At 51.9% G+C, this 11,625-nt stretch overlaps 1 protein-coding gene across 1 annotated transcript; it reads left to right on the top strand.

Annotated features, from left to right (window-relative positions):
- Window positions 1-897: 897 nt before the first annotated feature.
- On the top strand, window positions 898-11,266 carry TSGA10IP (testis specific 10 interacting protein). Its single transcript, XM_055315155.1, has 9 exons — window positions 898-927; window positions 1,979-2,140; window positions 3,444-3,577; window positions 3,680-4,407; window positions 4,587-4,734; window positions 7,391-7,561; window positions 10,028-10,127; window positions 10,325-10,449; window positions 11,143-11,266. The coding sequence occupies exons 1-9, from the start codon at window positions 898-900 to the stop codon at window positions 11,264-11,266; spliced, it is 1,722 nt and encodes a 573-aa protein (XP_055171130.1).
- Window positions 11,267-11,625: the final 359 nt, after the last annotated feature.

Below are 11,625 nucleotides of genomic sequence, written 5' to 3'. Positions count from 1 at the left end.
AAGCAGGCTCTCCAGTGAGCAGGGAGCCAAATGTGGGGCTTGACCCCAGGACCCTGGGATCAAGACCCGAGCCGAAGGCAGATGCCCTACCGGCTGACCTACCCAGGCGCCCCTCTGCATGAATTCTGAAGGTGGCACCAGTAGGTTTGCTTGCGTGGATTGTGGAGTATGAGAGAGAGGAATCCAGGATGCTGCTGGGGCTTTGCTCTGAGCAACAGGAAGGATGGATGTGACCTTGACTGAGATGGGGAGTCTTACTTTCAATGTGCCAAGTCAAGATGCTTACCTATCTTCCATGTAGAGAGTCAAACGGCTGATGGATAGGAGTCTGGACTTTGTGGGAGAAGGCAGGGCTGACATATATGAACTTGGGGGGAGGTGGAAGGTGAAGGATGGCTTGTGTCAGACAGGATGAGCTCCCTTAAGAAGTGAGAGTGGCTAGGTAAAAAAAGAGGTCTGCACGCACCTCATAAAAATACCAACCTGAGCGACCCAGACCTGCCCTCTGCCAAGGAAGGAAGTGGCCCAGAGTTTGTCCAGGAAATCATTGGGGCTGGGGGCTGGAAATGGAGCAGCCTACCTGGGTACTTCCACAGGACATCTGATAGAGGAGGCAGTGGGGTGGTCATGGCAACCCACCAGAAAGAGCAGAATTTGCCTATTTTAGGGACAAGAAATCTTCACCTGGAGCATTAATTAGGCTGTTCCACTGGGTGAGCTCATTGTAAAGGTGTTGCCGGGATGGAGTCTGAGAGCAGATATGAGGCCACAGAAACAAAGCTCAAGGAAAACCATGCCTGTAGGGCATCTGCTGGACTCTGCTTCCTTTACTGGTCTCACTGGGGCCGCATGGTTGGCTAAGGAGCAACAGCTCTTCCACAAAAGTTAGGATGAGCCATGGGAATGTTCTGGGTGTACCTGTCTCTAGTAACTGATTTAAGTCTCACTGTGACCCCAGGAGGAAGATGCCATCATAACCAGCCCTGTGATGCCCAAGAGGACACAGAGGCACAAGGGGAGCTGGATCTGAACCCCAGTGCTTCCTGTGTTCTCTTAACCACCATGTGCTGCTACCCCCCAATAATAGTCTGCCATTGTTAGCAGTAGTGATAATGAACCATTACCGAGCATGCTGCCTTCATGATTTCATTTAATCTTTGTAATTAACCTATGGAATGGGTCTATGCTTTCCAGTTTGGCAGAGGGGAGAGGTGACTTGCCCAAGGTCACAGAGCTGGTGAGCAGCCAAGCCAGGCCTCCAACCCTGCCGCTGGGTCTCTAGGGCTCAGTTTGGCACCACATCCTTATGCTGCTGGTGGTAGTGGTCAGTCCTAGGCATACCATGGGGATTTACCATGGCAAGGCATTTTGGTGACGCTTAGAAGTTTGGGATGAGATTTAAATGCTCTGACTTCCTCCAGAGCCTCCTCTGGGTCCTGGTTGCCTGCTGCTTCCCTCCTGGGCATGGTGTTCAACTGGCTTTTCTTGCCCTGTCTGGACCTGGGAGGCCAAATGGTTTGAACAAGATCTTATTGTGAGAGCTCAGCTTGGCTTTTGCAAGGCCTCAGTTGGGGCTGGAGTACTAGGGGCAGCCCAGGAGGCAGGTGGAGGGAGAGGGACCCCCTCAGGCACCGAGGGTGTGAGCACCCTTCCAAATGGTCAAGTCTTGAGATCCCTTGTACAGATAGAGGGGGAGACACAGGCTGAGTGAGGACAGGGGACTCATACCAGGTCAACGAAGAGTCCTGCAGAGGTAGGCTTGGCCCTGGGCCTCAAGACTCTCAGGCCTGGACTTTTTCTCAGCATCATCCTGAACTTTACCCCCCACCCCCGAAGGAAGTTGACCTCACATACCCTGGCTGACCCTCCCTGGCCTGCTTTTTGCCAGAGCCCTTGAGGCTGACTGAGAACTGGTTGCCATAGAGTTGGTGGGGTGGGCAGTTCCAAGGCTGGCAGATGGGGGTGGGGGTCCGGGCAGGACACCAATATGCGAAACACCCACCAACTGGCGAGCAGGACTACTTCAGGGAGACCAGGGCAGGACATGCGGCTTCAGGGAGACCAGGGCAGGACATCCCAGGCTCCTGGGATGACCATAGGGCTGCTCAAGTTCCTGTCAGACATCCCCCAAGCTGAGCAGGTGAGGGAGGCCCTGTGGGGGGACTTCCAACTGCCTGGAGGCAGCCTGGCTGCCTGGGGTCCAGTGTAGGCCAGGGCTCAGGATGGCACTGGAGAAGCCATGAAACTGGAGCTGAGGCCTGGCGAGAGACAAGAAGGCCCAAGGCAGGCAGGGACCACAGGGAGGCCTAAAGGGTCCAAGGCGAGGATGAGGAAGACACCCAGGGATGACTCCCAGGCTTCCAGGAGAGCCATCTAGGGCAACTGCAGGAGAAGGAGGAGGAGGGTTTCAGGAAAGATAATAAGCTTCCTCTACCTTGACTTAGCAAGTCCAGGGCCCCATGGAGCATTCAAAAGAGCTATCTGGGACATGGAGGCAGCACCGTACCATGGTGACAAATCTGGGCTCTCGAGACAGACTCTGCATGTTCAGATCCTGACTCCACTTACTGGCTAGGTATCCTTAGTCAAGTGATGTCACCTCTCTGAGTCTCAGTGTTCTTATCTGGGATGAGATGAGATCTCATTGGGCCCTTTCACGAAGATGGCCCTGAAAGCAAAGAAGGAAGCCCCTGCCCCTCCCAAAGCCGAAGCCAAAACAAACGCTTTGAAAGCTAAGAAAGTGGTGCTGAAAGATGTGCACAGTCACACACAGAAAAAGAAGATCCGTATGTCATCTACATTCCGACCACCCAAGACCCTGTATCTCTGAAGGCAGCCCAAATAACCTGGAAAGAGCGCCCCCAGGAGAAACAAGCTTGATCACCATGCCATCATCAAGTTCCCCCTGACTACTGAGTCATCTGTGAAGAAAATAGAAGACAACAACACACTTGTGTTCATTGTGGATGTCAAGGCCAATTAGCACCAGATCAAACAGCCTGTGAAGAAGCTCTATGACATTGATGTGGCCAAGGTCAACACCTTAATCAGGCCTGATGGAGAGGAGAAAGCATATGTTCAACTGGCTCCTATCATGCTTTGGATGTTGCCAACAAAATTGGGATCATCTAAACTGAGTCCAGCCGGCTATAAATCTAAATATAAATTTTTTTCACCATAAAAAAAAGATCTCATGGGTTAACAGTGGGATATAGGTCCTTGGGAAAGTTAAATGAGTTGATGCATGAAAATCCTGAGCATCCAGCAGGTACTCAGCAGCATTGTTCAATATTAAAAATTGAGGTGGTGATCAGTCAGTTTTAGCAATAACAAGAGCCCAGCAGGCCAGCCATGGTACAGAGAAGAGGAGGGTCCCCTGGAGGAGGTGTGGGATGCTCCAGGAGGCTGCTTGCAGCTAGGCCTCCTCTCCTGTCTTCACCTAGGGGAGGCTTGGGAGTGGCGATGATGTGATTCTGGGCCAGCAGCCGAGGTCTCGGAGCACAGGGCAGATGACAAAGAAGGACCGGAGGCCCAAGGCTCGGAATAAGAAAGACCGTGGCTCTGCTGAAGCTGAAGAGTAAGCCACTGTGCAATAGGCTGGGGGGATACTGGCTGGCAGGCCCCACTGGGGGCCGGCGCCGTGACCTTGACCCTTGCTCCCTGTCCTCTCCTTCCTCAGTCTTATCCCCTCTCCTCCTCGGAAACCCTCCTTCCCCTTCCAGTGGGCCTGGGAGAGCTTCACCACCAATGGCCAGGCTCTGCATCAGCCCAGCTTCTCCTCGACCTCCACCCCAGGCCACCAAGCTCTGTCCTTGCCCCGAGCAGTCCCCCAGTATAAGGCCAGGCACAAGTCCACAACCACCCTCCCAGAGCCCCATGGCTTCTGCTGGAAAACAGAGGGGCCAAACCTGGAGAGAAGCCAGCAGCTCAGGGCCTGGGGTTGCATCCCCGGCTGTTCTGGCAAAGGGGAGAGCCAAGAACTGGAGGCACCCAGTGAGTATGACCTCCAGCCACATGGGAGGAGGTCAGGATCAGGATCTGAGTCTGAGGAAGGCACCGAGCTGGAAGCCCTGGGTTCTGAGGATATAGAGAGGGGTATGAGCCCTGGGGAGCTGCCCCAACTCTTCAGCAGGGGGTTGATATTAGAAGAGGAACAGTTTGTAGAGGTGACAGAGCAGGCCAAGGAGGGGAAGCATAGGACCCTCCATAGAAGGAGAGCTGGTTCTCAGAGAAAGGGGCAGAATTTTTGCGAGGCAGCCTCCGATGAAAATGACCTGCAGTGCAAAGGGAGCAGCTCCAGCTCCAACCTCAGAAGACCACAGAGGAGGAAGTCAAGGGCCAAGGAGCTGGAGGGGCCATGGGACCTGGAGAAGCTGCAGAGGCAGTTACAGCAAGAGTTGGACTGTGGTGAGTGTGGGCTTCAATGTCTGGGTTCCCCAGGAAACTACAAGGTGGGGAGAGAGTTAGGGGAACCAGCAACCTGGACCAGGAGTTCAGACAGGGTTATACTGTGCTCCAAGTGCTGGGCGGGATTGTCCAGTGGGCTGGGAGGGAGGCTATTCTCTGACTAGTCCCACTCTGGATAGGCCCTCAAAAGCAGTCCTGGAAGGCTTTGGGGGCTGCTGTCCAGGCCTCCAATCGGAGTGGGAAGGCCTATGCCTTGGGAGATGAAGAGACTTTCCTGTTTGCCAACTTCCCTAACCGTACCTTCCACAAACGACAGGAGGCCACCAGGTAAGGTAAAAGAAAAAGGAGGATGGGAAGAAAGGGCTGGGAGTAGAGAAGGAGCCAGTTCTCCAGAGACACTGAATCATTCATCCTCTCATTCATTAATTCATTTATCCATTCTCTAATCTTTTGGTCATCCAATCTTCTACAGATCGATGCATCTATCCACCCACTCATCTACCCACCCACCCACCCACCCATCCATCCATCCATCCATCCACCTACCCATTCATATACCCACCCATCTATCCATCTCTGTCTACTTGGCCAGGTGTCTATTGACACAAGCCACTTTTCATTTATTTTCCAACCTCTATCCACCCATTAATTGATTAACTAAGTGATCAAAGGCAACACATGTTGAATATCTACTCTTGGGTCCTTAGGATATAAAGATAAAAAGACGTGGCCCCAGCCCTAAGAAAGTCAAGGTCTGCTGGGAAAGGAGGCAGATGGACAAGACAACAATGAAGGCAGTAGAGTCAGACAACTGCTATGCTTGGGGCTTGAACAAAAGACAATGAGAGCAGAGGGGAATCCTGGGAAGGGGCACTGTTGCATTGTCTAGGTGAAGGATGATAAGGGCCTGAACCAGCTGGCCCTGTGAATAGAGAGAAGGGAATCCATTAAAGAGATATTTGGGGGCTGGCTCAGCAGGTCTTGGTAATTGGTTAGAGGTGGCAGGTAAGAATCCATTTCAACATTCCAATAGCACCCCTCAATTCTGACTCTGTCATCCCTGGCTTGCTTCCCACGCTTCTCAGTGCACTTGGAACAAAGCCCAGGTGTCTTGGTAAGGAGGCTCCTGTCTCCCACACCCGCCGGTGAGAATAGCTAGAATGTGCCATGCTCTCCCTTCCTCATCTCCCGGACTGGCCATTCTCCCTCATTCACTCAGCTAACTCAATGTATCTTTATTTATTTATTTTTTTAAAGATTTTATTTATTCATGAGAGCCACAGAGAGAGAGGCAGAGACACAGGCAGAGGGAGAAGCAGGCTCCATGCAGGGAGCCCGATGTGGGACTCGATCCCGGGTCTCCAGGGTCAGGCCCTGGGCCCAAGGCAGCGCTCAAACTGCTGAGCCACCGGGGTTGCCCTCAATGTATCCTTAAACTTCCGAGGTAGGCGCCCTCTGGGAAGCTCTCCCCTCTGCTTGCCTCTGCCATAGCTCTTGCCACATGGCATTGCATTGGCAGGCTGGGCTGCCTGACTATCCCTGGGTGCAGACTTAGAGATCCCTAAGACAGGTGCCAGATTTTATTGGTCATGGCCTCCTTGCTGCCCTACACGGGACATGGCATCTAGTTGGTGCTCAACAAATATGTGCTGAGTAAACAAGTTTATTGGTCTGACCATGATTGAACTATGCATGAATTCAGCAACACTGAGTTTCTATTTATGTTTTTTTTTAAACAAGGATATGTTTTTTTTAATTTTTTTAAAAGATTTTATTTATTTATTCATGATAGTTACACAGAGAGAGAGAGAGAGGCAGAGACATAGGCAGAGGGAGAAGCAGGCTCCATGCAGAGAGCCCGACATGGGACTCGATCCCAGGTCTCCAGGATTGCGTCCTGGGCCAAAGGCAGGCGCCAAACCGCTGCGCCACCCAGGGATCCCCTTTTTTTTAATTTTCATTTATTTATTTATGATAGTCACGGAGAGAGAGAGAGAGAGAGAGAGAGAGAGAGAGAGAGAGACACAGGCAGAGGGAGAAGCAGGCTCCATGCACCGGGAGCCTGATATGGGATTCGATCCCGGATCTCCAGGATCGCGCCCTGGGCCAAAGGCAGGCGCCAAACCGCTGCGCCACCCAGGGATCCCCTCTATTTATGTTAAGCACTGTTTTAGATGCTGGGGAATCCACTGGTAGTGAAGAGAAGAGATAAGGAACCCTGCTCTCATGAGGCTTACCCTCTACTTGGGATGAAGGATAATTAATAAAGAAATGAACAAAATGTACAGCTAGAAATGGAAAATACCTGGGGGGTAGAAGGGGTGGTAAGGGAGTCTCTCTCTCTCTCTCTCTCTCTCTCTCTCTCTCTCTCTCTGATATTTGAGCAAGGATCTAATTAACAAGGAACTGGCCATCAGAGCTAGGGAAAGAATGTTCCAGGTGGAGCTAAGAGTTGTCTACTCAACCACCCACACCATTCATCCACGCTTTTATCCATCCACTGATCCCATCACTACTTTGTTTCTGTTTCCCATCCATTCCATTCATATATCTGTACCTCAAACCAAAAGGCATCAACCTAGTTCCTACCAGAGATGGGGGTCAGAGAGAACAAGGTCTGACCCCTGTCCTCAAGGAGAGCTGCTTTGCAATGGGAAGTGAGCAATCTGGGTGAGATCACAGGTGTACCAAGCCCCACAGGACCGAGGGTGTTCAGAGTTGGGGCACACAGCTGGCTGGAGTGGGAGGAGGCTTCCAGGAAAGGTAGGGAAAGGCCTTGAGGTGGGCCTGTGGGCCGAGCCCCAGATGTAGCCCTCATCATGTCAGACTTCCATGACAAACCCACTCCCCAGACCTGTGGTTCTCTGGGCTTTTGCAATCCCTCCCGCAGGCCCTCATACTCCTCTCCCTGCCCCTGGCCTCTATGAGACTGCTGCTCCCCCCAGACTTCTCCCATCCTCTTCTTTCCCTCTCCCTATTGAAGAAGCTTGCTGCAGGCCTGGGAGCGGCAGCAGGAGGAGGAGCGGCAGCAGGCCGAGCTGCGGAGGGCCCGGGAGCATCGGGTACAGCAGCAGGTGGCTCGCTGCCTGGCGGCCTATGCACCCAAAGGGAACCGGGGATCAGGGACCACCCACCGCAGGCTGGAGGAGCTGAGGTAGGAAGCCAGGCTGGGGAGGCCCTGGTGGGGAGAGGTCAGGGAAGGCAGTGCAAGATGCCAGAAGAAAGACACAGGAGACACAGTCCTCATATCCCTCCAGGGATGAGTCTCCACAACCATCCTCCAGCCCTGGCTGGTGGGCCAGGCCATTTGGCCACACTTTACAGATGAAGACGCTGAGGCACGCAAGGAGGAGGGGCTGAGCCAAGGTCACCTAGTTAATATAACAATCCTGCAGCTGTCAAGCTCACAGAATGTTCTATATGCATTACCACATGTTCAAATTTTTTTTTCTGATTTCAAAAGCTAGGCATGCTTATTATAAAAATGCAGATGTAACCAAAATAGTTCACATAGCACATAAACAGTGCCTATGATCTCACTCCTGGGGACAACCGTTGTTTGCTTCAGGTGAAGAGTCATTTATTTTATTCTCTTCCTATATGTTGACCATTAAGAAGAAATAGACAAATGTGTCTTTAAAAGCAAATCTTTTTTAGACTCATAACAGACCCTTAAATGGGCATTATTATCAGTCCCATAATTCAACAGAGGAGGAAACGAGCTCACAGAGCTCAATTAATTTGCCAAGGGTCACAAGTGAGGGGCAAAACTAGGATTTCAACTTGGGAAGCCACTTAGCCAAACCTGCTAGCCCATTTCTTAGTGCTTGAATACCTAATCTGTAGATAAAGGGCACTGGGATCTTCCCCCGAATGCCCTATCCAGTGAAACAGATAATACAAATAAATATGGTCACCAGTGCCATGGACATTGAGCACCTACAGGGTGCAGCTGGCAGCAGGGCAGCCCTTTCCACACCTCATCTCCTTTCATCCTGAGGAGCTAGGTCAGGGATGAGGTCTCTGCTCTGCAGTGGGGCCACCAGGGACTCAGCAGGGTTCTGGTCATCTACTCTTGGAGGCTCAGTCTTATTATTCCAATTTTGAAGATGAGAAAACTAGGGATCTAAGAAGGCAACGGTGTTTTAAAAGAATCCTTGGCCAGTGATCAAGGAGATGCCTTCTCCTTGCGAAACATCAAGTTCATTGTTTGTGTGTTTATTTTTTTCAATGAGGCAGGAAGCCTAGGGTTCAAACTCCAAGGGACAGATGTGAATGAGAAGAGTGTTTCACACACATCTTTTGTATTTTCTACTAGAGAGCAGGTATTTTCCATGGGGGTCTCTCAGTCCTTATAACCTGTGACTTTTGCTCTCTCTGTTCCTCAAAGGCTCTGGCCTGTACAAGAGGTGTGGGCTCAAGAGAGGTCGCCCTGTGGGAGGAAGGCCTTCCTTTCCTTCCCAGATGTTGGATAGGGCTGACATCCACTCTCCAACTTCCTTTCTGCTTGGGGCTCCAAGACATGGACTTCCTCTCAATTCTAACAAGAATCAAAAAGGGAAAAATATGCATGACATCATAGGAGAGACAGACTGAATGCCAGCTCACTTCCCACCCCCACCTTTGTAACTGCTGAAATTATCTCTTGAATGCTGAAGACTCCATTTTGCAATGACTTCTGTTCCTGGCCATGGGTTTTCAAATTCATCTCTTTTTCACCAATGGCCCTGGTGGGGCAAGGCAGTGTTTTTCAGGGGCCCTATACACTTGTTAGAGGTCCCAACATGAGTCTTGTCTGTTTCTCCGCTCCTGTGTATGGGTGCTGCTGGCACACCCAAAGACCTCGCTTACATGCTTCACAGGATTCCTGGTCCTTCACAGGATTCCTGCCAGAGGGCCCCTCTTGCTGCCTGGATATTCAGCTTGATAAGCAGGCACATTTCAGACAAATGTGCAAACCAATTTTTTGTAAACGGATGTGTGCTTCCCCTGTGGAACCTTGATCTTTTTTGGGATGTGTTCTTTCATTTGCAATATCATTCTTTTGTTCCTCTGTCCCGTGTTCTAAGTTGTGTGCTTATAAGAACCCCAGAGAATGGTAGCAACTTTGTCCAATCCCTGCCATAGTGCAGAGAAAACTGAGCCCGGAGCCCAGAGTGGGGCCTTACCCAAACCCACGGTCAATAGCCACTGCTTCTTCCTCACAGATGCAGCGTGAGAGGGTGCAGGGGTGTAAACGCAGGGGGAAGAGGCTGTGCAAGCAGATGCCCAGTTGCTCCGAAGGCAGTGCTGCCCCGCCCCCGCCCTGTGAGTGTGGCTGGGAGGCTAGATGAGCCCTGGCTGCACAGCCTGCAGACTTGGTCTCAGTCTCTACTCCCCAGCTGTGTGACCTTGGACAAGTCCCTCAACCCTCCTGGGCCTCAGGCTCATCATGGGTAAAATGGAGCAAATAATTTCTACCCCATTGACCTCAGGAGGAATCCAGGGCGGAGATGGGAATGAAATGGCTTTGCAAGGTAAGGGTGGGGAGGATGTCAAGTCCTTAGTGAGAATGAATGGACTCAAGAGTGGGGATAGGTTGTGTTCATGGTTAGCTGCCCAAAGGCCCATCTCCCTGCAGGCGCCAGGAGCGACAGCGCTTTGCTCAGTATCAGGCAGAGCTACAGGACATCCAGCACAGGGTACAGGCCCGGCCCTACCTGTTCCAGCAGGCCATGCAGGTGAGGGCTAGCACCTGGAAGACATGCCACCTCACTGAGAACGGTGCTTTTCATTGGATGAGTGGGTAGGGAGAGTGGGCCCTTTAGATAGGACCCTGGGCCACACCCACCTGGGAGCCCTGGGACCTTTCAGTAATCACAATGCTATTTGTCCTCAGCAGCCTTGGTGCAGAGTAGGAACCCTTATCTCTCCTCAGGTCAATGCCCGGCTCACGGTGACCCGGCGCTTCTCCCAAGTGCTGTCAGCACTGGGACTGGATGAGGAGCAGCTGCTGGCTGAGGCAGGAAAGGGGGAGACAGAGGGCACCTCCAGGAAATCCAGGTGAGGCCATCTAGCTAGCCAGAGAACTGGCTCTGCCCAGCTATTGGAAGAAGGGGTGCCACTGCCAGTCCTGGGCCCTACAGCCTCTCCCCCACCTGTCTTCCTGGGCTCAGCATCCAGGGAAAAACTGAGAAAACTTGTGAGCAACCATGTTGACCTGCCCTGAATCTAAGCTTCAGCCCTGGCCTGGTCCACTGTCTCAGCCTGAAGGACTCTGCCTAGCTCTAGCAGTCAATAAGGCCTCACCCAGACCCCGCCCTCCGTGTCACCCGAGGAGGGCAGGACCCAGGTTATGTTCTCCAGATCCCAATAAAGAAACTAAGGACCTGGGGGCAATGTCTTACCCCAAGACACAGGAGCAAATAAACTGCAGAGCCAGTGTAGGAATCTGTGGCCAACTGAGTGGCCACACACCAAGCCCCTGTTACAGGGTAGTGCCACACAAATCACCCCCTGCATACTGTCCCTTATACTTTAGGACAACCTGGTGCACAGCAAGGTTTATAAAGCTTATTCATAAGTAAACTGAGGCTTGAGAAGGGGAAATCACTTGCTCAGAGTCTCACAGCATAGAAGCCAGATCTGAACCCCTATTGCCAATAATGGCCTTTCCACCCCTAAAGCCCAGGTCTCCTTGGGCCTGGGGGTGGGGAACTAGAGCCCATGGTCTCTATCTGTGTCTTCTTCTTTAAGGAGCCACAGGTCAATGGAGGTGAGAATGGAGCACTCTTCTGAGAGCCTCCCAAAGACAGAACCCACCAGAAGGCACTCCAACAGGCACTCTACTCCAAGCCCAAGTCAAGAGTCTAGCCCCTAAGATAACAATTAAATGCTTTATGGGAAATATAACGTGTAATTTCTGGTGGTGCTGGGAAGAGGCTGCAGATTGGGAGTAGGACGTAGCAGGAAGCAGCAGGCTTAGCTTGCCCCATCACCCAGGAGCTTTGGTTGTGGAGCTGCCCCCACCAGCACACACAGCTCTGCTTCTGCTCCTGAGTGGATCATCTCACAGAGCAACAGCTGTGACTCCTCCACTCCCATTTCCAACATTTATGCTGGGTCCTAGGAATTCAAGAGGGAGCAGGATCTAATGGCCTCTGCCTTTGAGAACTCAGGGTGGGAGGGGAGGAGGTTTGGATCCTTAAAGGGGTACGTATCTTACACTGTAACAAGTGG

Source organism: Nyctereutes procyonoides, unplaced genomic scaffold (assembly GCF_905146905.1).
Source record: "Nyctereutes procyonoides isolate TBG_1078 unplaced genomic scaffold, NYPRO_anot_genome, whole genome shotgun sequence".
NCBI lineage: Eukaryota > Metazoa > Chordata > Mammalia > Carnivora > Canidae > Nyctereutes > Nyctereutes procyonoides.
The sequence above is the reverse complement of the archived record's forward strand: the minus strand, read 5'-3'. Positions and strand labels throughout refer to the sequence as shown.

Excerpts from the sequence above, each read along its gene's own strand:
- TSGA10IP (XM_055315155.1), top strand. The coding sequence starts at position 898 with ATGGGAATGTTCTGGGTGTACCTGTCTCTA. Across the intron at positions 3,578-3,679 it reads GGCTCTGCTGAAGCTGAAGA|TCTTATCCCCTCTCCTCCTC; the intron begins GTAAGCCACTGT and ends CTCCTTCCTCAG. Across the intron at positions 10,450-11,142 it reads GGCACCTCCAGGAAATCCAG|GAGCCACAGGTCAATGGAGG; the intron begins GTGAGGCCATCT and ends TTCTTCTTTAAG.